Genomic DNA, 27,847 nt, shown 5'->3' on the forward strand with positions numbered 1-27,847 from the left:
TGGAAATTTAAGAAACTTACAAAAATAATGTGGCACCTGGGTGTCTCAGTCAGTTAAGTGTCTGACCCTTGATTTTGGCTCATTCATAATCTCACGGTTCATGTAATTGAGTCCTGTGTTGGGATCTGTGCTCACAGCGCAGAGCCTGCTTGTGGTTCTCTCTTTCCCTCTCTTTCTGCCCTGCTCTAAAAAAAAAAAAAAAAAAAAAAAAAAGAAGGAATAGAAAAATGGAGTCCCATGCACCCATTACTCAGCTTCACCAACCATTAACTTTCTGTTGTTCTTTCTTCTCTTTCTCCTTGTATACTTATTGCCTCCTCATATTGTGATATTTTAAAGCAAATCCCAGACATTGTATGATTTCACCCATAAATACTTCAGTGTAAATCTCATCTTATTAAATGACCACAGTGCACATGGCAAAGCAAACGGGGTAAAATGTTATCAATAAGCAAATTTGGGCAGAAAGGATATATGTGTTCTTTGTGCTACTTATTTTTGTAAATTTTCTGTAAGTTTGAGATTATTTCTAAGGAAAAAGTAAAAAAATGACACCCAACCAAACAAAAACCATGAACATAACAATATCACAGCTGATGATCCAAGGAATAGTTTTTCTTGTTTTACTATAAATCATGCTCTTGGAAATAAATTAAGGGAGAAAACTCAGATAAATCTTAAAAAGAAAATAAAAACCAGTCACAATTCTAACACCCAGACACAATCACTATTAATGATTATGTATTTTTCTTATGTACTAATGATTATGTATTTTTCTTCAGTCTACACACAAACATATGCCTATCATTAAAAAAGTCAAATAGTACTAATGAGCTTATAACCAAACACATAATTCCGTACTCATCCTCTCAAGTACTTGCTCCTGCTTGCTCTCTCTTATCTGCTAGCAGGCTCTAATGGCAAAGTACCAGCTGCAGCTCTGTTTTCAGCATAGTACTTTCTTATCTACCACAGCTGTTAAGATGAAAGGGTATCATATTTTGCTTGCTTTTACTCAGGAGAATGTGTTTTTCATTTTGTGTTTGATCTTAAAAATGCTTTGTTTGTGGGGCAGTGTATACTGCAGATTGGTTCATCCATCATCCACTTTGACCTCCTTCTAGCATGTCTTCCTATACTCTATAGGCTGGACAGCAAAAGCCACATTTCCAGACCCCACTGCAGCTTGGATTTTGCACATGGCCAGTGGGAGGCTTGGAAAGTTGATGTGAATGGGGCCAAGTACAGTGGCAGAGGGGTTTGATGCCTCAAACTACAAGGAAGAGTCTAGCGTCCAGTTCCGTGTGCCATAGGTGCTAAGTGGCAGGCAGTGGAAGTAATGAGGTTTTTGCCAGAAGAACCCCATGGAGGGATTAGATATTTCTTCTGACTGCATTGTTCCTGATTGTGTAGCATCCAAGCTTGGATCATCAGAAGTTTATAAGCATCTTCATAACTTATAACAAATCTAGGATGAATTTTATGGTCTCCAACTCAGCCACTTGATAGAAGAAATGACTGAACTCTATGATACTTCAGATTCTAAAAGCAAAACCTCCAAACTTTAGTCATCTGTGGTTCTATGATTTTCCATATTTTCCCCATACTCTTGAAGGTGATACTTTTACAGGAGTTATTTTTTTTGGCAGATAACCAATTATGGCAGCTAATATTATATTCTCTTTACATAAGAAACTAAGACAAATAAATCTGGACATTAACTACCTCATCTAAGGACATATTATAGTTTATCTGTTATGATGTTTAGAATCCAACTCTTGGTTTTCCACTGCTCCAATACTCGACCTATTCATGACTAACAATAAAAAGAGTCCCTAAGAGTCCTGGAACCAATTATAGCTGTAGCAGGACTTTATAGGAGTGGGTAATTTTTATCTAATACAGTTTGTTTATTTGTTTAAAACTTCACTACATGGCTATTTTAAATTATTTTCTTAATTTTTTGGATATAATCTTGTGCTTTAATGTACAAAATTTGAGAACTATAGACATTTCTAAAGAAGTGGAAATGATTAGTCCATCACCAAGTAGCAGTGTCTTTACAATGTGAATGTTTTCCTAGGTCAGATAGAAACAAAACATTTAAAGAAAATTGGGAGATTTTGAACAATAATCATATCTTTGGGTTGATATCAAGGAGAATAACACATTCTTCCAAAAACATTTCCTGATACTTTTGTCAGTGATCAACTCCTATATTGACCATGAGGGTTATTCTTGGGCTTTGATCTCTTACCTATTTTCAATATACTCACAAACATTTGCACTCTACGTTCTGGGAACTCAGTCTTCGAGTTAATTGTTTTATTGGTTCTAGCCTCCTACTCTAGCTAGTTATCCAGGTAGCTAGTGTCCCAATTTCAGAAGGAGATAGTTGGTGATGTGCTTCTATTACTCCCCCAACCCCTTACTGCAATCCAGCTCTTGGTATAAATAAATAACCCTGCCTCCACTCCAAACTCCCCCCACTCTTGTGCATGATTCAGGGGAGGGGATGGATGTGGTGGTCATTCCAGCAGAAGAATGATCCCCTAACCCCACTTGATGCCTGGGTCACAGTTATCTTGCTAGTCCCCAGGTACAACTTCATGCTGGTTCTGTCCAGCTTCCTGCCTCTTTTTGTCTTCTTCTAGTAGTTCTCCACTTCTCATACCACTAGCTGAGCAGCAACTCTCAAGGCTAAAACTCTTCTCCCTGTCCTTTGAATGCACTTTTGTTCCTGTGACTCATCCTACCCTGTACTTGTTATATCCCTGACCCCTACCTCACTCCTTGCATGATAACAGAGTTCTCATCCAACTCCTAGTATTTTCTCATGATCCAGGACAGGAAACCAGGGTTTCCTGGACACCAGTGATCTCATTACAACAACTTCCTTCCACCTATCCCACTCCAACCACCTTTGAGGTGCACCTTTGTATCCAACGGACTCCTAAAATGACCATTCGGTCTTAGACCAGGGATGATTAACAAGCACCCCTAACTAATGCTGTGTTGCTCTTCCAGCCCAGATATGTTTAAATGCAGTAAATGGCAGAGGGAAACTGGTCTGTGCAGAGCTAGCCCACAGAGCTTCTATGACTTTAGCCAGGCCCAAAGAGATAACATTGCTCTGAAATGCAACTTTTTGGAGAAAAACGTAGAGAAGTCCAATTTCCCCCAATTGAAATGAATGCAGTTAGACACAAAATAGCCATGAAGTTTTAAACAAATAAACAAACTGTATTAGATAAGAATTACCCACTCCTATAAAGTTCTGCTATAGCTATAATTGGTTCCAAGACTCTTAGGGACTCTCTTTATTGTTAGTCATGAATAGGTTGAGTATTGGATTCTAAACATCATAACAGATAAACTATAATATGTCCTTAGATGAGGTAGTTAATGTCCAAATTTATTTGTTTTAGTTTCTTGTGTAAAGAGACTATAATATCATGTAGTTGATGATTATAGGGACTTGAAGAGTGATAATGTTGCATGATGATCATTACCTGTAAAGTTCTAATGTAAATTCTTAAAATCGTCTAGGAAACTCTCTCATTTGAGTGAAAATCCTTCATAATTATAGAATTCATTTTTATTTTCAAAAGAAAAATAAACAGTTTCCATTGCCAATGGACTCTTAAGAATCTTTTGGAAAAACTCTTGACTGACTTTATAAAAGAGAGAAAACAAACCCCTCTTTTTGGAAGCTACTGTTTTTCAGGTTTGTTCTACTAACATATAATGGATAGAAAATGGCTGTTAATGATCTAAAACCAAAACCCAGAAAGACTAAGAACACAAGGTTTATAGTTCCCCAAACAGATTTGAAGACTAGAATATTAGTCAGACTTTTTTTCGTGGAGGAGAGAGATGGAGCTAGTTGGTGGGGAGAGCACTAGAGGGAGACCAGGTGGATCTCTGAGAAAGGTGCTGGACTGTTTCCTGAGCTGAAAACGCTCAGGAAAGGGGGAGTAGAGTAAAAATGTTGTATTAGTTTCCGTTGCTTCTGTAACAGTACCACAAACTTAGTGGCGTAAAACAACATAAATTTATTATCTTACAGTTCTGGAGACCAGCAGTCCGAAAAGGCTCTTACTGGACTAAAATCAAGGTTTTGACAGGGTTGGTTCCTTCTGGAAGCTCTGGGGAAAATTTGTTTTCTTGCCTTTTCCATCTTCTAGAAGCCTCCATGTCTCTTGCTTCATGGTTCCTTTCCCTATTTTAAAAGCAGCAATAATCTCTGGAGTCTTTCTCACATCACATCATCCTTACACTGATTCTCCGCTTCCTTCTTCCACTTCTGAGGAGCTGGTGATTACATTGTGCCCACCTGGACAATCCAAAATGATCTCCTTACCAAGGTCAGCTGATTGGCAACCTTAATCCCATCTGCAGCCTTAACTCACTCTTGCCACGTAACGTAACCATCATAGGTTCTGGAGATTAGGATGTGGGCATCTTTGGGGGGCTGTTATTCAGTCTTTGACAAATGTCTATACAGATTTGGGGACACATGCCCTGTTTTCCCTCTGGCACCTTGGAAGCTAGTCTCTATGAATTCTCCATACCAGCATGGGGAGGCAGCAGTTAAGTAGAGGCCAGGAGGGAGGGGCCTGACAGCTGCCTGGCAGTTCCTAGGCTCCAGTGTTCTCTATTCATGGGAGAGCTGGCAAGCCTGAGAGGGCCCTAGCAGTTGGGACAAAGTGACGCAGCTGTGAAAATCACTGTGGATCCCATGACCGGGGACCATATGGGGATGGGAGGCCTCATAGGATGCCAATGTGGAGGCATAACAATTACTGAGGGCCAGATCAGAATGTTCTCAGAGATGTCAATAGGAGCTGCTGATGTTTGAGGAACCCCACCTCCCTTTACACTAAAAGCTCTCATGGAAGGGGTAAGGAAGAAACCTCTGAACTGATGCCCAGAAATCTGAACCAATTCAGAAAACTCTGAAGTTCCTGAGAAAACCCCAGTTTGACTAAGATGGAAGTTTCTGTCACTAGGCTGAATGGGAATTTGAGATAGAAACTAAGTTGTTAGAGAAAAATAAAGTTCACGTTTTACACTCCTGAATCTGTGCTGAGAGTTGTGCTGCAACATATAAATGAAGATAATGATGTTGAGTCCAACATTCTCAGATTTAATTGCTATATTTTGGCTTTGGCTTAAGAGCAGCATTTAGAGTGATCTGAGAAACTACTGCCAGACCGGTGACATTCTTCTCTTGGCGTTGTGTTCATAGAGGCAGAGCATGGGGGCCTCTGGGGGGGTCTGATTGACTTTCTGGGTTTGTTGCCATGAGCAAGTGTTACTAGGGCTGATCAGAGTTCTTGGGGTTATTATGAAGAACGTTTGTGTCATCAGTGGGCTTGTCATTAAAATCTGAATGGTAAACAAAGTTTATTTTATATTTTAATGAAGTGAAAAAAATAATTACAATATCAGTAATAATATTAACTAATATTTATTGATTGCTTACTATATGCTAGGCACCATGCTAAAGTACTTTACATACATCATCTCATTTAATTCACATAAGCGCTCTGAGGGGAAAGAATGATTATTACCTCTATTTTAGAGACAAAGAAGCTGGGGCTTAGTGAAGTTAAGGTTCCCTGCCTGTGGTCACCCAACTTGTAAGTGACTGGCTTGAACCCAGGTCTCTCTGTCTCCAGAGCCTGAATGCTCAGAAATATGCCATTCAACCACTTTAACCACCTATGGGCAGATTCCCACTGCTGGAGGGATTTTAGGTATGGCATTTGGCAGGGAGAGTGCCAGGCTAATGTCCTGTGAGAGCTTTCATGGGACACTTTCTTACCCCAGCAACTGGTAGGGGCTAAGGACTGGGAGCTTGTTTTCCACAGAGTCAGCTGTGGATCTGGCTTTGGGAAGCTTTGGGGACAGGGATTGGGGGAACTTATGGATCCCTGGGGCTTACTTGGGCTTAGCTCATGGAGGTGAGGGTGGTGGGGTAGGCAAGGATAGGCAAGGAGCTCAATAATACTGCCTTATATTAACCAGACTGACATTTTTTCAGTTTATATTGTCCATGAACTATTATAACATTATTATAACAGAAGCATTTTCTTAGAGATAAAGCTACATATAGCAATATTAATTACAAATACAGCTCATTGGATTCATGCAGTTCCTTCCCAACAATTTGAGGTGATTCTTGTGATCCTGGAATCTAAACATGGCATCACTATGACATTCTCCACCAGACATGTTGGTGTAGGAGGGATGCTAACCTTCTAGATGTCACATGATAGCAGCAGCAAGTAGGAGACCAAATATCTTATGGTTTTCATAAATAGGAGGGGACATGTTCACCTTATGCTCTTGAACACTTGAAGTTCTCTTCCCATTGTCAAGGTGCTGGGAAGCACTGATGATGTTCTGTCTTTCAGACTCTTAACTCTAGTGGTAGCCAGTCTGAACTTTTTTCACTCTGCACACTTTTGTGTCTGGGCCAGGCTGTCTGCAATGTTCAGGGCAGGCATTTCGGTGTTAAGAAAAAAAGAAGGGAATAGGTGGGTTACTAAAGTCTTGGTTTTATATCTGGGCGGTTGGATGGGATAGAATGGAGGATGAGAACAGAGGAAGAGACATGAACAGCAAATCTGACTATGGTGATCTCAACACTCTGACATATCCAACCACAGAAGGACACGGTTCTTTTTTTTTTTTTTTCTTTTTAATTTTAGAGGGAACATTAGTCAATTCACTGTTACTTAAAGCAGTGCAACTAAATTTGAGGTGTTTGGCGTGTCTTATTTCTCCTTCCACACACAGAGGAAAGGAGTCTGGGGCGATTCCTCATCCCTGTCAGAGAACATGATCCCAGGAATCCTCTCTGGATCCTCCCTGGACTGGCCACCTTCTTCCACTTTATGAATGCAGTATATTTTCTGTGACAGTGCTGCCACCACCACTGATGACAAAGCTTTGTGAACTGGACACTACAAGTGCTGGGGACATCTCTTCAGGGTCCTCCATCTCTGGTCGGAAGTCCCCGTCTACAGGCCCTTGAAGGCCTCTCTCCTGGGCACTCAGTTCTGAGTCTGTCTCCCCGCACTGTAGTGGGAGTAATGCCTGGTGTCTGGTGAGGGTCTCATTGCTTTTCTGGGCCTCCAGGGAGTTCTGGTGCATAGAATTCCTGTGAGCCATGGCACTCTTCTGAGGCTCATCAAAGCTCAGTGAGAAGGTGACTGTGCCACTGCCGAAGATGACTTTCTGCTTGCATCTGGGCTGTGGCTGTGGCTGTGGCTGCTGCTGTAGGGACGAGGGCTGCTGTGGCTGCGGCTGCTGCTCTTGTTGGGTCAGGGCCAGTGGCTGCTGCTGCTTTTGCCTCTCGGGCTGTGGGAAGGGGTCTTCACTGTTGCTCTTACTGCTGATGGAGGAAGAGGGTGTGGATCCCGTGGAGCCCCCAAGGCTGCTGGACCGCTTTCGAGAGACGTTGCTGCGGCGCAGCGTGGCCCGGGCTGCTACTTTGAAAGCATGGGCAGCAGTGCTGCAGCGTACCTCCTCGATGGTGTTACGTGATGGCTTGAAGAGGATGATGTAGACCTTGTTGAAGAAGATGCAGGCCAGCAAGCCAAAGCTGGCTGCCAGGATGGCGATCACTTCCACGGCAGAGACAAACTTGCCATAGGTGCTGGCGTAGGCTGGAATGAAGGAGATCCAGACGATGAAGAAGATGAGCATGCTGAAGGTGATGAACTTGGCTTCATTGAAATTCTCTGGCAGCTTCCGGGACTTGAAGGCAAAGAAGAAGCAGATGGCAGCCAGTAGGCACGTGTAGCCAATTAAGAAGCCCAGTGCCATTAGCGAGCCCTCGTGGCATGTGATAAAGATGATCTCATCCTCCAGCTCGTGGTTGCGGTAGCTTGAGGGTGGTGCAGTGTAGAGCCAGATCACACAGATGACAATCTGCATGAAGGTGCAGAGGAAGACCAGCAGGAACTGCAGGTTGAGCCCCCACCACTTGCGGTGGAAGCTCGTGGGGATCTTGGCCTCAAACACCAGGAGGACACGGTTGGTTTTCACTAGGATGCATGATATGCAGAGCACGAAGCTGATGCCAAAGGCTGGTTGGCGCAGGCGGCATGTCCAGTCCTGGGGCTCACCAATGAAGAACAGGGAGCTGGAGAAGCAGCAGAGCAAGGAGAAGAGGAGGAGGTAGGAGAGCTCTCGATTGGTAGCCTTGACAATGGGTGTGTTACGGAACTTGAGGAAGACACCCAGCACGAAGGCTGTCAGGAAAATGCCCAGCACAGCAAAGAGAGTGAGTGCAATCCCAAAGGGCTCCGTCCAGGACAGAAACTCAATCTCCTTGGCAATGCAAGAAGTGTGGTTCTCATTGGACCAGAAGTCATCGGGGCACTTGTCACAGGCACTTGCATCTGTAAAATGTTTCAGGGAAGAGTTAGTCACTGTGGGGCATAGACTAAGACCTGTGAGTGTAAACGTGTTGGTAAGGGTATACAGATTATTGGATGCGGTCACTTTAAACTTTCTTTGTTAGTGAAATGATTGAACTCTGACTTATGTTTATTAACATACTTATTTAATTTCATGTATTTTTAATAGTTCTGTTATTTTTTTCCTTTGTACATGGTGGGGGGTGGTGCTACCCCTATTAGCACTATTTGCTGATGGTCTTTAGCAGAGAATGATCAATCTTGCTGGGCAGGTGGCTGGCTGCCTACATACCAGGGGTCTAGCATAGTTTACCAACTTCTCACAGTATTCACACTCAGCCTGATTCATTTTGGATATATGGATGGACTTTGTGGACATGTCAGAGCAGACTTCCTCTTAGATCAAGGCAGAATATCCCACACAAACGACCTGTGCCTTCCTCACTCCACATTCATGGCTTTCCAATGAGGGAGGCTGCAGACGCATTCAGTCAGTAGACATTTATTAAGGCCCTACTATGTCCCAAACACCCTGCAGTTTTGGGGAGTTAAAGGAACTTGGGCTTTCAGTCAGAGATATGGATGGGAATCCTGGCTCTTCTGTTTACTAGCTGTTTGGTCAGGCTCCTTAACCTCTCTGAGCCTCAGTTTCAATCATCTATGCAAAGAAAGCAATAATCCCATTATTGTGGTAAGGATGAAATGAGATAATAACAGTAATAATAACAATTATAGTTAATATGTATAAAGCATCTCCAAATGCCAGTTAAGGTTTTTACTTAACATTTATCTAGAACTTAGCATGTGCTATAACAGTATTAACTCATTTGATTCCCCCAACTCTGTAAAATAGGTTTATTATTATTCCTACTTTGTAGATGAAGAAACTGAGGTACAGGAAAAGCGTAAGTAAGACAGCAAATACAATGCCAGGCACCCAACAGGCAATATATCATGGCCTATTAATTGTGTAGTGTGGAACAGACAGAACTTTGTCTATTTAGGGCTACTGAGCTGTAAGAAAAGGGATATAATATTGGAGAGTGGCATCAAAGTAAAACGAAAGATGTGTAACCTTTTATGGTATTACAGGCATCCAATATTTCTTTTCTATCCCCCTCAATGCCCAGCCCAACGTGACTCTCAGACATACCTTATTAAATGAGAAATTGTGTGAAGTACCTCCTCAGCCTACCCCTTCCAGGGACTTGGCTGACCCCAGTGCTCCAAAGTGAACTGAGCACTGCAGGAGGGCATGTTCCTTTACCTGTTTCATCACTGTACTCCCCATCAGGACATTCCACACACTCAAAGCAGCAGGTGGGCTCCCCCTCAATGATTCCTTTCCTGGTCCCTGCTAGGCAGTCTCGACTGCAGTTGGAGAAAGGTACCTAGAGAACCGAGAGCACAAAAGTGAAGGGCTGCAGCTGTGGGATCGGTCTCCCCTTTTGACACAAGCACGGAAGAGGAGTTTGTGCACAAGGACCAGTACAACAGACTTCAGACTCATTCCAGACAGAGGAAGCCCCAGAGATCCTTGTTCTTATTATCAATGAAAGGGAGGTGGGAAAAAAAAAAAAAAGGGAGAGGTGTCCTTGGGCCAGTGCCTGCAGGTGTACGCGCGCGTGCACACACACACACACACACACACACACACACACATCCATGGGAGTCTGGGAAGATTAATTGTTGCCACTCTACACAGTGACCAAAATCCTCCTTAAATAACCCCCCATTCCATTCTCTCCAAGTCCCATAATGGGACATCTGTTTGCTTTCCATGGAAACAAGAGTTTAAGGCAAGCTAAAAGATGCAGGGACACAGGTCTACATACATATAGAGGGATAATCACGAAGGGAGATGCTGAGATGAAAGGAAATTTGTTTAGAAAATGGGATTCTGAACTTTGCAGTGAATTGCAATTCCTGCAACTTTATTTTAGGCTTTATAGGGTGACTTCTGAGATCCTTGAACCACTCAGCAAGGCAGGCAGGACAGGCATAGAGGAGCCAAAAGTAAATGGATCAGAAAAATATGTCAGGTAACTACTACCCAAAAGAAATCTGCAATAGTGATATTAATTTCAGATAACATAGATTTTATTTATTTATTTCATTAGTGGACTTCAGGTGCATGGAATTTGATTAATCATAATCCTTGTTTTCCCATCATTACTTGTTCATATTTCAATCACTTTTAGCCAGTCATTTTTAATGACTACCCCAAAACAAAAGCTAGGACTAGAACAGTAACCTGCACTTAACTGTACGCTTTCCTCTAACCCCTTGCTTCCTTCCCTACTATATATTCATACCTGAGATGACCACCATTCTCTGTTTATCACAGGCAAATGACATTAAACATTATTTCTTTTTAAAAAAAACACTAAACTTTCAAGGGACAGATGAATCTAATCTTATGTGAACTCTACCAGAGATTGGGGGGGAAAAAAGGGGAACATCTTCTAACTCATTCTTATATAAAGGCCAGTATAACTCTGATTCCAAAACCAGATGAGAACAGTATGAAAAAGAAAAAAAAAATTACAGGCCCATCTCACTACTTTAAGTTGTCTTTAGAAGCAGACCTGAGTTGTGGATTTGTATACAAGTGTTTGCAAGGAAAGTTCTCCCAAGAAACCAGGAAGAGAATGGAGCAAGTCAGACACAGAAGGGAAGAAGACAGCAAGGGTATGATCTTGAGCAAAGTCCCTCAGAGGGTAGCTTCTGCCTGATCCCATAGGGGAACTCTGGACTGTAAGTTATTCCTTAGAGCTGTCCTGACCTAAGGAAAAGGGGGCCAGGGTTTTTGTACTTCCACACCACTCATTGTTAAGGATCTTTTTAGGGAAATGTAAATTTGTGGACTCTTCTGCCTTTCTGAGCCCTGTGGGCAAAGTGGGTTCTATTAGCCCGCTGGTAGTTTTCTAAAAAAGTGTGGTGAGTTCTGTTGGAAGCAAAAATATATAGAAGTCCTGGAGGTATACACAAAGTGTAAGGAATCTGAAAGGACCTGAAAAGAGTACAGCTACTTTTTATCACTTGAATAGAGATGAAAACACTAAAACAATTAACAAACTCAAAGGACATAGGAAAGAATATGTAGCATGATCATGTTAGGTTTGTGCCAAGAATGCAAACAAGTTCAGTACTAGAAAATGTATACTGCATCTATATATATAAAATCCACTGCATTAATAAATTAATGGAGAACAATCATGATCATCAGTAGATAAAGAAAAAGCATTTGATGAAATTCAACACAAAATAGCAATTAAAAACTTACCTGAAAAAGGGAGATAGGAAGAAATATCTTTAACTTAAAAAGGGCAATATAAAAACTTCTTAGGTAAACATCATTCTACATGAAAAAATAAAAGCATTTCCTTTATAACAAGAATGCCCACTATAACCACTATTATTAAACATTGCAGAGTTCATAGCTAGTGGGATAAGACAAGAAAAATAAGGGCATAAATATTGGAAAGAACTCAGTAAAACTTGTTATTTACAGATGATATGATTGTCCACGTAGAAAACTTAAAAGAATCAGCAACCAAATTATTAGAAATAATTGGGGATCAGCCTCAGACTGCCACAGACTTTTCTTACCCAAGTTTCGTTAGTTTTTCTTAAAAAGACACTTCAGCTTTTGTTTGCTTTGGTTGATTACCAGATCCTTAAATGGTTGTTTTTGATAGTTTTGTCCAATTTATTGCTTTATTGTTTCAGAAGCTCTTCTTTTCATTCCATATGATCATGTCAAGTAACACAGAAGGGTGCATACTATTTCCAAAATGTTTCTTTTAAAAAAATGTTTTTAAAAATATTTATTTATTTATTTATTTATTTATTTATTTATTTATTTATTTTGAGAGAGAAATGGAGTGCAAGCAGGGGAGGTGCAGAGAGAGAGGGAGACACAGAATCTGAAGCAGGCTCCAGGCTCTGAGCTGTCAGCACAGAGCATGATGCAGGGCTCAAACTCAAGGACCGCAAGATCATGACCTGAGCCGAAATCAGACGCTTAACCAACTGAGCCACCGAGGCACCCCTCAAAATGTCTCTTTAATAAGACTCTTCCCTTCTCTCCCCACCTACATGCTTGACTTGGAGACATCTTACAAAGTTAAACACATGGAAAGCAATAAAGGAAATTTTTTACTATATCAGAAAAATAACTGCTTTGACGAGGATTTTTTAGAAGACTTAAAGAGAAAATAATTGGCATTATTTTCTAATGAAAGAGGGATATAAATGACAGTATTGGACCTGATGATTGCTAAGATTCTTGGGACCTTGGGAAAGAAAAGAAAGGAAAAGAACTAGTGAAGGACATTAGTACTTTCAACTATAGTAACACAGTACCCTCAGAGATGTTATCTTTCCCAAGTTACCAACCCATTTGATTTTCTAAGAAATTGTCCTTTTGATTTATAGGTCAGCCCGGAGCTATTTGGATAACAGGGAACTACCTCTGTGTGAATTGTCCAGACCCTACCTTGAGTGATATTTCTGTTTGCTTAAATATTTCACTCTGGTTGGGGAAAGTTTTAGTCAAGGAAACTATTAGCCATTTAGCCAAAGGATCAGATTTGTAAAGAATAAGAATTTTCTGAGGATTATCATCTGTATACTAAACACTCATGGATTTCATGGAGAACCTCGGCATTAGAGCTATATGATAAGAGCTAACAAGAGTTAGTGAGTTGAGGGAAGTGGTCTCATCATTTTGCAAGTCCAGTGGTGAAGCCTAAGGCCCTTCTGAAGTCTAGCACAGTTTCCTGCCTGTGGTGGAGGCATCTGTGGTTTTGATGCACAGCACATACCTCCCTGGAGAATCCACTCCACAGGATTTTCTCCTCATTGATGAAGAGCCTTTCTCCTTTCTTGGCATAGACGTTGTAATATCCGACTTCCTTAAACACTATGGAGCCATCCTCTGGAGAGAGGTGCCAGTTGATGATGGAATAGTTCCCCACCAGGTCCCCACATTCATCGAAAGTCACCTGCTCCCCCATATTGTTGGTAAAGTTTAGGTGCCGTAGGTGCTTCAGAACCTAAAGAGGAACAGAGACTTTGAGTACAAGCCACAGGACTACCACATATGTTTAAGTATGTTATGTACTGCATGAGGACAGTAAACTATCTTGTTCTAACAAAGTGGAAGGAACATAACTTTAGGAAGAGGCACCTTTTTCTAATTTACACTAAGGTAATTGTATGTGTTAGCAGTAGCCCTGGTAAGCCACAGGCTTTACTTGATACTCAAATTGTAACTGGGGCGAAAACACCTTCTTGAAGTCAGGAAAGTAGACTGGGCACATCTCACCATGGCCCCTGGCCAAATCAAGTCTTCTTCAGGTACATCATCAACTGGTGGTGCCCCAGGAAGGGCAGGGTTTGTAACCCAGAGCCATTCCTGGTGTCTTCTGAGATGGGTTTTGGGGAAGGAGTGGAGGTATGAAGTACTTTTAAGATCTGCTCCATCTTTCTTTATGCTGCTGCCTCTGTGAAAGTGTCTTGCTGCCAAAAATCACGGAGTGGGGTGAGTGGAAGGAAGAAAGAAATGAGGCTGTCGGTGGAGCCCTCACCATCACTGTTGTAACAGTCATGGCCAATCCCTTAATCTTCGCAGGGTTTTATATGTCATATAACTCTTGTATAAAAAAAAAAGTAATGATAATAATTGTTAAACTTTGTTGGTCATTTTACTACATTTTAGGCGCAAATGCTGAATGCCTTATATTTATTATCTAATCTTATCCTTACAACAAATAGTACTATCACCCCCATTTTACTGATGGGGAAAGTGAGGCATAGGAACAGAAGTATCTTGTTTAGAGTTACACAGTTAGCAAGTGGTGCAAAGCCTGCGCTCTTAATGGCTATGCTCTATTGTAGTATTGTTAGGCACCTGGCTTTGCTTCCTATGTGCCCCTGACATGGGTCAGGAGGAGACAGTGAACACTCAGCCCCTTCATGTGGGATGTGCCAGGGGTCCCAAGGCATCAAGAGAGAATAACACATGGTCCAGCCTGTGAATATAAGTGTTCTTGCTTCTACTGCACCTCACAAGTCACTGAGATTTATCACCCTCCTCCAGCTCTGAGCATGTTTCCTCACCTTTGTAATGAGAGGGCTGGTCCAGAGAGGTTGCGGAATCTCTGCAAACTCTGGTATGGACTCTTCTCTCTGTTCTGTGGCTTCATGGTCCCTGAGGTACATCTAGAGGCACCTCTCCCTTTTATCATTATTTTTATCATTACCCCTAAAAAACCAACATCTAATCTGACACTGGGGAAAAGTTTGGGTTGAGTCTGTCTAATGGATGGCTTTACTGAGGCCTTGCACCTATTATCCAGGTTAATATTCATGACAAACTAGGTGACTTAGTTAGGCCCCTTCAGGGCACCTTTAATATTCTACCCCATTCCAGAGATGACACTGCTTTTTAAAACTATATATCTGTATTCACTTTACTTTCAAATAAACATTTATTGTAAGTAAAATTAAGTAGGGAAAAGGAGTCACCTGAATTTGCTCATAAACAGCTCTGGGACAAGTTTGGGGACAGAGTCAATGGCAGACCATGTATGCACACAAACATACCACCCTGGGTGCCTCACCTAACCTTCTGTATGGGATTTACTGCTTTAGTGTCCTCACTGCTACCCTGGCAGACTCTGGCTGCCCTGACTTTTGCCCAGACCTATGGGGGAAGAGGGGGTGTCCTTCCCTTCCTGCTATCGGTTCTTCTGTTCTGCAGTCAGAACTGCTGAGCTATCCTCCAAAAAGAAGGAGAATGAATCCTATTGAGGATTCATGCTACCTGTGTTCTCCTAAGGCTTCCTTGATGGTCATCCATCTTATATTTTTTCCTCCATTTTTACTGACCTTTTAAAACTGTCTGCAGAGCAGTTCCCCAGATATGTTCCTTTTTTATACCTCCAGTTCTCCTTCCTTTTCCTCCATGCTCTTGGAATGACCTGGCCTCCTCCTATACAGAATGATGTACATCCTTTTGTTTGTACCCCAACACATCCTTGTCCTGACACAGCTTTTCTTCCCTGAGAGGAACATACAGTCCTTCTGCTCTGTACAGCTGAGCTTCTTTTGCAGCACTTAGAACCTCATTCCTTCCACCCACTCTGGAACCTCCATTCCATAGTCATGCTTTTCTTTTCCCACATCCTGCTGGGGATCTATCATGGCTCAAATGAAATATTCTTCAAACTTCTCTAGGTAGCTTCCAAAACCTTCCATACTTTGGTTTCATGTACCTACCATTTCTTGTTAGTGCAAATGTTTTATCCTAGTCATACAGTTTCCACTGTCCTTTCCACAATCATGCTAACTCTGTCTTTGCTCTGATGTGTGTAAAAGGAGATGAGAAGAGTGGAGAGGTAGGGAACTACCTCTTATTTACACTTCCTATGTGCCAGGCATTGTACTAAAGCTTTACACACAGTATCTCATTTAATCCTCACAACCACTCTATTATTATATTCATTTTATAGATGAAGAAACTGAGGCATAGAAGTCAAGAAACTTGCCGGTTATAAGCTAGAAAGTTCTTGAGCTGTGATTTAAACATGAGCTTTTCCTGCTGCACTCTCCTGCCTCTGATATAAATGATTTAGAATGTCCATGGCAAATATTTGTCAGTAATATTTCCTCATTAAATATATTTTGAAAAAACATCACTGTTATTTGAAGAATAATTTTAAGAGCATATATACAGCAGTAAAACTGGAGTATTGAGCATAAATTTACTTCCTTCTTATTCAGGTTTAATTCCTTGGTTCTCAATATGCCAGGCAACAAGCTTCCTCTCTCCTTTTCTCTGTCTTTAAGTTCTCTGCAGTGAAAGTCTCCAGGCATTAGTGGATGAATAAGGAAGGGAACAGGGACAGTCATTTTATAATTAAATTGTTATCTTCTACATTGGTCAGGCTGGACAGAAACGTGACTCAAAGATCACCACTGGCTGTAATCTCTTTGTGTTGCTATTGGCATGGGATGGAGATTTCTACCATAATCCTAACATGAAAGAAGAAGAAGTCAATCAAAAATCATTTTCTTAAAGTTTCCATTAAAAAATTATTGTAGGGGCGCCTGGGTGGCGCAGTCGGTTAAGCGTCCGACTTCAGCCAGGTCACGATCTCGCGGTCCGGGAGTTCGAGCCCCGCGTCAGGCTCTGGGCTGATGGCTCGGAGCCTGGAGCCTGTTTCTGATTCTGTGTCTCCCTCTCTCTCTGCCCCTCCCCCGTTCATGCTCTGTCTCTCTCTGTCCCAAAAATAAATAAACGTTGAAAAAAAAAATTAAAAAAAAATTATTGTAAACACAGGGTGAGATGTGTGTGCTGTTAGAATCAGTCAACAAGTAAATATTTATAGACTATCCACTATGTGTTCTGAGCTAGGCTGCAGTAGTATAAGACATAGTAATATAGTCCTCATGAGCTAACTTACAGGGTATCAGCTCTAAATACAGCTAAATTCAGAAGGGATGGAAATTTAAAAGGTCTGAAGAGGTCAATACAGGCTTGAGGCATGGTAGAAATTTGGATTGGCAAAGGACAGAAAGAAGGAGGGTGTTAAAAACAGTGGGAATAGCATGGACAAAGATCAAGTTAGGAATAAGCATGAAGTGTTATGGGGGCAGTAAAGAAACCAGTCTCTCAAAATTCGTGTACATGCCAGAGAACAAGGGGAAATAAGGTAGATAGGTAAAGAAGATTCAAGGCAAAGAGGCTGGATTTCATATTAAAAGGCACAGGATCAGATAATAACAGGTTGATGAGAATGTAGAGAAATCTCCATACACTGTTGGTGGGGATGAAAAATGGTGCAGAGACTTTGGAAAATAGTTTGACACTTTCTCAAAAAGTTAAACATAAGAGTTACCACTTGACCCAGCAATTCCACTCTTATGTGTAATCCCAAGAAAAATGAAAACATATATCCAAACAAAAACCTGAACACTACTGTTCATAATTCATAATAATAAAAAATGAAAGCAAGTTAAATGTATATCACTCGAATCAATGGATAAATAAAATATGTTATATCCATATGATGGGATACTATTCAAGCCATAAAAAGGAATGAAGTACTGATACGTGCTACAACAAGGATGAACCTTGAAAACATGCCAAGTGGAAGAAGTCAGTCACACACACCACATATTTTATGATTCGCTTTATATGAACTGTGCAGAAATATCCAAATATAGAGAGACAGAAAGTAGATTGGTGGTATTTAGGAATGGGGGGATGAGATAGTAGGGGGTGACAGCTAAAGGGTATGAAGTTTCTTTTTGATGTGGTGGAAAGGTTCCAAACTGATTGTGGTTATGGTTATACAACTCTGTGAATATACTAAAAACCACTGTAGTAGGTGAACTTTATGATATGTGAATTATATATCAATAAAACTGTTACCAAAAAAGGAAGTATTGAAAGGGATTTCAAATGTCCAAATATGACTTCATTGGTGGAGCAGGTAGAGACCTTGATAACAAGGTAACCTTGAGGACATTTAGTATCAAGAGTTTACTAATGAGACATCGCAATTCTAGCCTCAGATGGGACAGGGAGATAAGGATAGGCAGAAGGTAAAAGCAGGGCAAACATCTTATCCAGAAAAGGAAGCACCCAGGATCTTTGTGGCTAGAAATTTTATACCCAAAATTTATTAGACAAATCTCCTCTAAAGTTAAAGACACTATCTTATTCCTTTCTGTGTCCCCAGTGATTTGTAGAGGGCACGAATTTGAATGGATACTCAAACTATGTCTGTTGAATGTTTGGTTGATAGTCTAGGCATTAAACTAACACTGTTGAATTTGTCAAGTGGTGCTCATGATGAGGTGTTCACCAGTCTGAGGATAAGTAAACAAATAAATAAGGTCAATATGGTGTCTATATCAGTTAAAAGAGCAAGTAGGTAGAAAATCAATAAAGGTGTAAAAGACTTGAATAATACTTGATCAATAGCACTTGACCTAATTGATATTTATAGAACACTCAACCCAATAGCAGTAGAATACACACTCTTTTCAAGGGCACGGAGAATATTTACCAAGATAAACCATATTCTGGATAATAAAACCATGTTTCCATAAATTTAAAAATATTCAAACAAAGTATGTTTTTTGACTCCTGAGAATTTAAATTAGAAATCAGTAACAGAAAGATATTTGAAAAATCTCCAGATACTTGGAAACCAAATAACATACTTCTAAATAATATATAGGTTAAAGAAGAAATGGAAAGGAAAGTTAGAATGTATTTTGAATTAAATGAAAATGAAAACATAGCATACAAAATTGGGGGGATGCAGCTAAAGCAACATCTAGAGGGAGATTTTTAACAATAAAATTATAGAAGAAAGGTCTCAAATTAATGATCCCACTTTCCAACCTAAGAAACTAGAAAAAGAAGAGCAAATTAAATTCAAATAAAGCAGGAGAAAGGAAGTAATAAAGCTCAGAGCAAAAATCAATGGAATAGAAAACAGAAACATAGAAAATCACTAAAACTAAAAGCTGGTTCTTTGGGAAGATCAATAAAATTGATGACTCTCTTCCCAGACTGATCAGTAAAAAAGATGAAGATGCGTATTTCCAAACAAAGAATGAGAGAAGTGACATCACTAGAGATCTTGCAGACATTTTCAGGATAATCTGAGAGTATTATAAATAATTTAATAAGCAATATTCTAAACAAATTTATGCCAATAAATTCGACAACTTAGACACTGTCTTTGAAAGACACAATCAAAGCTGTCTTCAAAGCTGTCTTCAAAGGAATAGTTCTGTAAGTATTAAAGAAATTGAATTTGCAGTTCAGAATTTTCCCACAAAGAAAATTGGCCCAATTCACTGATAAATTCTGCCACATATTTAAGGAAGAATGTAATACCAATTCCACACAAACACTTTCAGAACATTGACAGGGAGGCAATACTTCCTAACCCATTCTTTGAAGGCAGTATTACTCAGATACCAAAACTAGACAAAGATATTACTAGAAAATAAAACTATTGACCAATATCTCTCATGAACATAGAGGAAAAATTTCATAACCAAATTTTAGTTGTCTACCTCCCTACATTGTTGTAGGAATGCAAGGATGAACATTCAACTACATTAACATACTACAAAAGGGAAACCGTATGATCATCTCGATAAATACAGAAAAAGTAGTTGGTAACATCCAATCTCCATTCCTGATAAAAACTTTCCATAATCTAGGAGTAAAAAGGAACCTCCTGAATCCTCTACAAAACCTACGGTTAACATTATGCTTAGTGGTGAGAGATTGAATGTTTTTCCTCTAAGATCAGGAACAAGAGGATAATGTCCATTCTCACTGTGGCTATAGAGTATTATACTGGAGGTGCTAGCCAGTGCAGTTGGGCTGAAGTCAGCTGATTCAGACTGAAAATATAAAGTTCTAAGTTCTACACTCAAACAAAAACAAACAAACAAAAGGACTTTCAGATAAGGTTGAAAAGGTTTAGGATTCACTTTTTGAAAAACTTACCATTGAAGATCATAAAAATTAAAGTTTTATATAATCAGTTATAACTTAAACCTATTTTTAAAAGCAAAATACTCAAAATTATACTGTGGGATTAAGGTCCAATACAATTTCTCCCTTTGAGGTATCACTGTAACTTAAAAGTCCCCCCAAAACTGTTCCATATAAGATTGATGACAGAAGTATGCCAGAAGATGAAGAGAGCAATCAACACTTGAGATATAGGACTGATATCCCCTTAATATAGAGAGATCCAGAATTATTCTATTAGCTATAATAAATTCATTCAAAGTAATAGCAGGAAAAAATAAAATCAGTCAAAATAGATTTTTTTTTTAAGTTTCTTTTCTCCTTTTGGGTTTTTTCATTAGTACAAATTAGGCTAAATTTTTTTTTTTTCCTGATAAGATTCTTAGGAAGCCTGTGTCAATTAAAAAACAATAGATGTTGGCAAGAATGTGGAGAAACGGGAACCCTTGTGCACTGTTGGTGGGAATCAAACTGGTGCAGCCACTCTGGAAAACAGTGTGGAGGTTTCTCAAGAAATTAAAAAATAGAACCACTCTACGACCCAGCAATAGCACTACTAGGAATTTATCCAAAGGACATAGGAGTTCTGATTCATAGGGGCACATGTATCCCAATGTTTACAGCAGCGCTATCAACAATAGCCAAATTATGGAAAGAGCCTAAATGTCTATCACCTGATGAATGGATAAAGAAGATGTGGTTTATATATACAATGGGATACTACTTGGCAATGAGAAAGAATGAAATTTGCCATTTGCAAAAATACTGGAGGGTATTATGCTAAGTTAAATAAGTCAGGCAGAGAAAGACAGATATCATGTGTTTTCACTCATATGTGGAATTTGAGAAACTGAACAGAAGACCATGGGGGAAGGGAAGGGGAAAAAAATTGTTTCAAACAGAGAGGGAGGCAACCTGTAAGAGACTCTTAAACATAAAGAACAAACAGGGTTGGTAGGGGGCAAGCGGGGGAGAGGGAAAATGGGTGATGGGTACTGAGGAGGGCACTTGTTGGGATGAGCACTGGGTGTTCTATGTAAGCGATGAATCACTGGAATCTACCCCCAAAACCAAAAGCACGCTATATACACTGGATGTTAGCTAACTTGACAATAAATTATATTAAAAAAATAAAATAAGAATAAAATTTAATGGTTTCTGTATCTTCATGTCTCAATAATCCTGTTTATACTCTTAAAATCTTTATTGAAGTGGTGTTTTTCCTCTGTCATTTACCTCTTTAATGAAGAGTTAAGTTTCAGCCCGAATTTTATTGTTTTTTTGTTTTTTGTTTTTTTTTGTTTTTTTTTGCATGGGCATTTTCTACTGACTTCTTTCAGACCACCCACCTTCTCTTTTATCTGTGCCTATGGCTCTACTGTTTTGTTATTCACTTAACCTCTATTTACCCCTGTTACTTACCATTGTCTCATTCTCTTTATTTGTTCATTCAAAAAGTATTTATTAAGCACCTAATATGGGCCAAACAGGTACCTTTTTTAGTGACAAGAGACACAATTATATTCGAGATGGACAGAGAGATGTTTGCTATACTCTAATTTGGTCAGTTGTGTCCACTCTAAGTAAGACACTTACTTAGTGTAAGTCACACTGTACTTTGTCTCTGTGTCTGTACTGTGAAACCATTGACTGACCCAGCAGCCTCTTAGGAGTTAGAAAGGATGTGCCTAAAGGGACAATTTGGCACATGGTTCTTTTAACAGTAACCTTGGTTGCTGCCTGGGGGCAGATGTGGCTAGGTACGCGACTTTGGGCAAATCATTTTGGCTTCTCTAGGTCTTACTTTCCTCACCTACAAAAGAATACTACTCAAGACTAGTGTTTGCTGAACACTTATTATATATAGTCAGTATCCTGAGCACTTTATACATGTTAACTAAGGTCATCCTTATAATGAACTTCTACATCTCCATTTTTCAGGTGAGGAAAGTGAGGCACAGGCACATTAAGTGACTGCCCATGGTCATACAATTGTTAGGTAGCAATTGGGATTTAGATCTAGTTAGCCTGGCTCTAGAGTCCAAACTTGTCAACCATTACATTATATATTATCCATTCAGCTGTAGGAGTCAGATTAGGTAGTCTATCACATTGTCTATTGCTAGTTACAAAGGTTAACTAATATAAAATATAGGTTGAGAAGATGGGCTTATTTTTAAAGTGGGATCATGGAGGCATGTATAATGCTTGTGGCAACACAAGCGGCCTTAATTGGAAAAGTGATCCATACTAAACGACCTCCAGAACTCCATGCATGGCCTGTACTTTCCCACTCCAGGGTCTTTTCATTGTTTTATATTTTTAATCAACTTTATTGCAGTAAAGTTGACATAGGATAAAATCTGTCTATGTTAAGAGTACTGAGTTTTGGCAAATGTACATGTCTGTGTAACCACCACTACTATCACCCCAAAAAGTTCCCAGATGTCCCTTCCAAGTTAATCTTCACCCCCACTTGCAGCCCTAGGGAGCTGTGGATCTCTTTTCTTTCTATCATTAGAGAAAGGATATCATATAAATGTAGTAATTACAGGATGTATTCTTTTTTTTTTTTTTAAGTCTGGATTTTTTTCACTCAGCATGATGTTTTTGGGATTTACCTATGTTAACTTTGCATTTGACATTTTCTCCAAGGAACACTTCCCAAAAATCCTGTCCATCCTTCAAAGCCCATCCCAGATGATATCTTTTGTTTTCTTCTTTACTTCAAATCCTAACCTTTAAGGTACGTAGTGTTTCATCCTCACAGTCAAAGTTTTACCTGGTCCATTAATAATCACTTAATTGTTTTCTAAGGCATATCTCTAAGTCATCTCTTTAGATATCTTTAATATTTCTTTTGGCATTCTGACTGTCAAGTTGTGCATTTGAGCACTTAATTTTCTACATAATACCTTGCATATCAGGGAAGGTGGAGATGGAAACCATTTCATCCTTAAAAGCAATGACAGGGAATCTTTAAATTGATAATTACTGACCCACAAAAATCAACATACATTATAAAATAATTTAGATATTTCCCCAAGTGAGAACACTCTCCTTTTGCAGTTTTAAAAGAGGGACTAATAGTTCCATTAAAAAAGAAAATATAAAAATTTCCTTGAGATTTGTAATCCAGCATAATATGCTTCTAAGTTATTTTATTTGGGGAGAAATATGAGGAAAATAAGAATAAATGAAGGGAAAGAGAAAGGAAAAAAGCCAAAAGAAAGGCTGACACATAGAAGATAACATACAGACGGAGAAACTGACAGGTTCTTAAAACTAAACACTGGGAAATACACATTAAGAGAGAGACACATAGTTTACAACATGCACACACAGAGATGATCACATATTATCTTTTATGTGGTAATATTTCCATCTTGTGGCCTTTTAGGGTATTTCCTCTAAAGGATTTTAAAGTCAAACTGTTGCTCATTATAAGCATAAATGGGAATTACCTCTTGGCACATACTCTAATGGCTAATTGAAATAAACCAAAGACTAGAGACTAAACCCCCCCCCCCCACTGTTGTCTAGGATTTCTAGCTCTTACACATGGCATCACTTAACACAGAGGGAACATGGGATGGGGTATACAAAGTACCCTGTTCACACAGAGGTGAATGAAGAATGGTTTGCACAGATAAGGAGTCTATTGTTTCTTGCCCGCTTCCTACACTAAGAGTGTTGGGAGATCCAGACTGATCCTTATCTCCCCTCCATTTCTTCTGGTTTTCATCCCAATTCACACCCCTCTCCAAATCCCAACAGTATTAGCAATTTCTGGAAAGATCAATTCGATTTGGCTTCTGTTATCACCATGGTTTTGTCATCATGCATACCTATATTTTGACTACTGAGTGGTTGGTGTAAGGTGAGGGAAAGTAGGAAGCATGCCTTGTGCACAATCATCCTGAGAGAAGGAAGGTGATTCCACACTTACATGATTTTCCATACAAATTTGATTGTTGGGCATGTGGTCCAGGCTTATCTAATCAAAACCAAGAATACCTAAACCAGAGTGATTGATGTAAGTAAGGGTGGGTTGTTAGATTGAACAGTTCTCTGCAAAGGGCTCTAGGTAGTGTTGTCAGGCCAAATCAACTAGATCACTACTCTTTCTTTCATTTATTCTACACATACTCAGGTGTCAGGCATTCTGGACACAGTGCTGAACAGTCCAGTGGAGGAGTCAGTGTGAAGAGAGAGGTGAGGAGCAGTGGAGAAGGACTTGGGGATCTCCATGGAGGTCAGGAGGGAATTGTGTGCTGTGCGCTCATAAATTATCTGTTAGTGTTACTTTTAAGGATATGAATTGATAAATTTAGTGGGAAAAACATCAACAAAAGAAAGAACTTGTGATTGACCTAATTTAATCAGAAGTTTAATTAGTAAGAATCTATTTCAGTCAACTAAAGAGTTGTGGAAATTTAAGCTGAATATATAAATGGCAAAAATGAGGAAGAAAGAGAGATTGTAAAACGTGTATGTGGGAGTATGACTTGAGAAGACTTCTAGGAGAAAGTGAATTTTGAAAAAGAGTTAGAAATTTGTGGTGGACAGTATTACATGGGACAAAAATGGATGGTGCTTCAGGTGTGGGATATAATCTAAACAAAAATGCTATGCCAAAAATTCATAAGTGCTTTATGGGGAGGTGCCGGTCAGGTTGGCTTATGAGAGAATTGAGAGAAGGTAGGGGTTGAAATCTAGGCTGAGATACTTACATTAGATTGTATAGATTATAGGAGTGATACGTTTCCATATAGGTCTTAATAATGAGAGTGAATAGGGGTGCCTGGGTGGCTCAGTCTGTTAAGTGTCCGACTTCAGCTCAGGTCATGATCTCACGGTTTGTGGGTTTGAGCCCTGTGTCAGGCTCCATGCTGACAGCTCGGAGCCTGGAGCCTGCTTTGGATTCTGGGTCTCCCTCTCTCTCTCTCTCTCTGTCTGTCTCTGCCCCTCCCTCTCTCTCGCTCTCTCAAAAAATGAATAAACATTAAAAAAAATTTAAAAAATAATGAGGGCGAATAATTGCTGGTCTATCTCCTGATACAAAAGACATGGCCAACATCTTAAATTCTAGAATTCCCACCCAACTGCTTGGGTTCCTGAGGCTTAAAGGAAGCTTTTACAGAAAGCACACAGGACATTTTGGCCAATGACCACATGTTATTCCTCCCTAGAGCTGTGACCCTATTTTTCTGTCTCCTCTCCTGAATGAATTGTGCCAGACTGTGTATGAGCCAGGAGTAAACATCTTAACTTGTAAGTTGGGTGAACTGAGGTGTCTGTGTGGTGGATATTTTTTTAAATTTTGCCTGCTTTGCTTCTCTTTTTTCCTCCTTTGGTAACACCCTGATTTCCCTTTGGGGGTCCACTCCCCCTCTAACTCTCAGCCTATGTAATTTGAAAGGACTCCACTCCTAGCTTCAGTGATAGATATGTGATCTTGGACTGGTCGATCAGTGTGGTTTCTGGGACTTATACAGGAAATCTTGGGAAATAAGAGCCGAGTAGTAAAGATTTTATGAGCCTGAAGCTATTATAGAGGTTGAAAACTGCTAACCCTGAGGAATAAGGAACAGAGATGGAGATGAAAGCATCTACTTGTATCTGGAATACTTCTGAAATTTTCAGTATTATGGGCTACTAATAATATGAGTTTCTTCTGTTTAAGCCAGTTTGGTTTGGGTTTTCTACAGTATGGAACTAAAAGTCCCACTCTTGACTGTAGCCTCATTCTTACAGCTTTTTTCATATATGCCCAAGCTTTGGTCTTGACAATCTAGATCTTACTTCCTTGTTTGGAAAGGAGTCACTGAAGAACAGAAATGTCAAATTACCCACTGGAAGCCTCTTTTCCCTTCAACCCCACCCTGGTCTTGTCAGCTTTTCAAGAGCTGGAGTCTTCCTTTTAGGCGACATGGAAGGGAAGGGAGGAAAGACAACAGTATTTGCTAAAAGATTGTCCCTTTGTTCCTCCATCTTAAAACTCCACTCTTTATCATAATGGCTCTTGAAGTCTTTTTGGTCTTTGACTGTCATTAGAGCGCTTTTTGCCAGGCTGCAGGAAACAGGTGATGCAGTGCAAAGAAGGAGACTTTAAGTACCTCATAGAGATGAGAAACTAGCCAACAATGATGTCTGAGTGTGGTTTTCCCCACAAGAGAAGGGCTGAGAAGCACTTGCAGGTCCTGGCGCATTCTGCCAGCCTTGACACCGCTCCTTACCCTATGATAGTCTCTAAAATGACTGACATAACTATAGATGCTGGAGAGGATGTGGAGAAACGGGAACCCTCTTGCACTGTTGGTGGGAATGCAAATTGGTGCAGCCGCTCTGGAAAGCAGTGTGGAGGTTCCTCAGAAAATTAAAAATAGACCTACTCTATGACCCAGCAATAGCACTGCTAAGAATTTACCCAAGGGATACAGGAGTACTGATGCATAGGGGCACTTGTACCCCAATGTTTATAGCAGCACTCTCAACAATAGCCAAATTGTGGAAAGAGCCTAAATGTCCATCAACTGATGAATGGATAAAGAAATTGTGGTTTATATACACAATGGAATACTATGTGGCAATGAGAAAGAATGAAATATGGCCTTTTGTAGCAACGTGGATGGAACTGGAGAGTGTTATGCTAAGTGAAATAAGGCATACAGAGAAAGACAGATACCATATGGTTTCACTCTTATGTGGATCTTGAGAAACTTAACAGAAACCCATTGGGGAGGGGAAGGAAAAAAAAAAAAAGAGGTTAGAGTGTGAGAGAGCCAAAGCAAAAGAGACTGTTAAAAACTGAGAAGAAACTGAGGGTTGATGGGGGGTGGGAGGGAGGGGAGGGTGGGTGATGGGTATTGAGGAGGGCACCTTTTGGGATGAGCACTGGGTGTTGTATGGAAACCAATTTGACAATAAATTTCATATATTGAAAAAAAAATAAAAAAATAAAAAAAATAAAATGACTGACATAGGTTGTATATTCTTTGTTTCTTTATACCTTTTCCCAAGGGTCTGTGGTGGTAGGGTTCTACATACACAGCTGTTGTAGTTATCATTTTTAACCTGGTTGCCTAATTAGAAGCATACTGAAATGCTACTATAATAATCATCATCTGTTTAGAACTTGAAAGTTTATAAATTGCTTTCACATATGTCATCACATCTCATCTTTAAAAGAACCTTGGGCAGAAAGTGGGCTAGATATTGAGGCCATTTTACAGATGAAGAGACTGACTTAGAACAGTGGCTTGCCAGGGATGATGCAGCTAATTTATGGGTAAGCTGGAGCTGAAGCTGGAGACTGGGTCATTCAGCTCATGTTCAGGAATGTCTCCTCTCCCCTCCCTCTATAATCATGCACTCTCTGATAGGTCAGTCTGGAACTGAGGAAAAAATAAAAGCCGTATAAAACAAGGTTTGATTGAAAAATCAAGGTAACTACACAAGACACGAACAACTATGTAGGATTTAAGTCAGACCAGACTTTTATCTTCAGAAATTTTATGAAATGAGAAAAATTATGATGTCTCTTCTATGTGCAATTCAATTCAAAAATACAAAACAAGACTAAAGTCTAAAATGAGTGTAGGAATTCCACCTAAGTTCCAGTTATTTTCTATGATAACTACTTCAGTGTTCATTTTTGAAATATCCAATATCAAATCTTTGTAAGGAGAGGTGTTTTTTTTGTTTTGTTTTTTTGTTTTTTTTTTTTCCTGTGCCCTTGATTTGCTTGTGTCCTAAGCTTAGTTGGCCTGTTGGGTGGTCCATCACATTATATTGTGAATAATATTTTGGTAAAAGTAGTGGCTAAATGTGA

At 39.8% G+C, this 27,847-nt stretch overlaps 1 protein-coding gene across 5 annotated transcripts in view; it reads right to left on the minus strand.

The window, feature by feature from the left end:
* Nucleotides 1-5,457: 5,457 nt before the first annotated feature.
* CASR (calcium sensing receptor) overlaps nucleotides 5,458-27,847 on the minus strand; it is a 79,523-nt gene continuing 57,133 nt past the window's right edge. For all 5 annotated transcript variants that reach the window (XM_086675273.1, XM_086675272.1, XM_025913381.2 and 2 more), the window contains 3 exons: nucleotides 13,265-13,495; nucleotides 9,703-9,826; nucleotides 5,458-8,417 (listed from right to left, as the gene is read on the minus strand). In XM_086675273.1, the coding sequence (XP_086531399.1) occupies nucleotides 6,904-8,417; nucleotides 9,703-9,826; nucleotides 13,265-13,495 (1,869 nt within the window). In that variant the 3' untranslated portion in view covers nucleotides 5,458-6,903. The remainder of the gene's footprint in view (nucleotides 8,418-9,702; nucleotides 9,827-13,264; nucleotides 13,496-27,847) is intronic.

The sequence above is a fragment of the Puma concolor genome, chromosome C2, assembly GCF_028749965.1.
Source record: "Puma concolor isolate L17-30 chromosome C2, mPumCon1.1.hap2, whole genome shotgun sequence".
Lineage (NCBI taxonomy): Eukaryota > Metazoa > Chordata > Mammalia > Carnivora > Felidae > Puma > Puma concolor.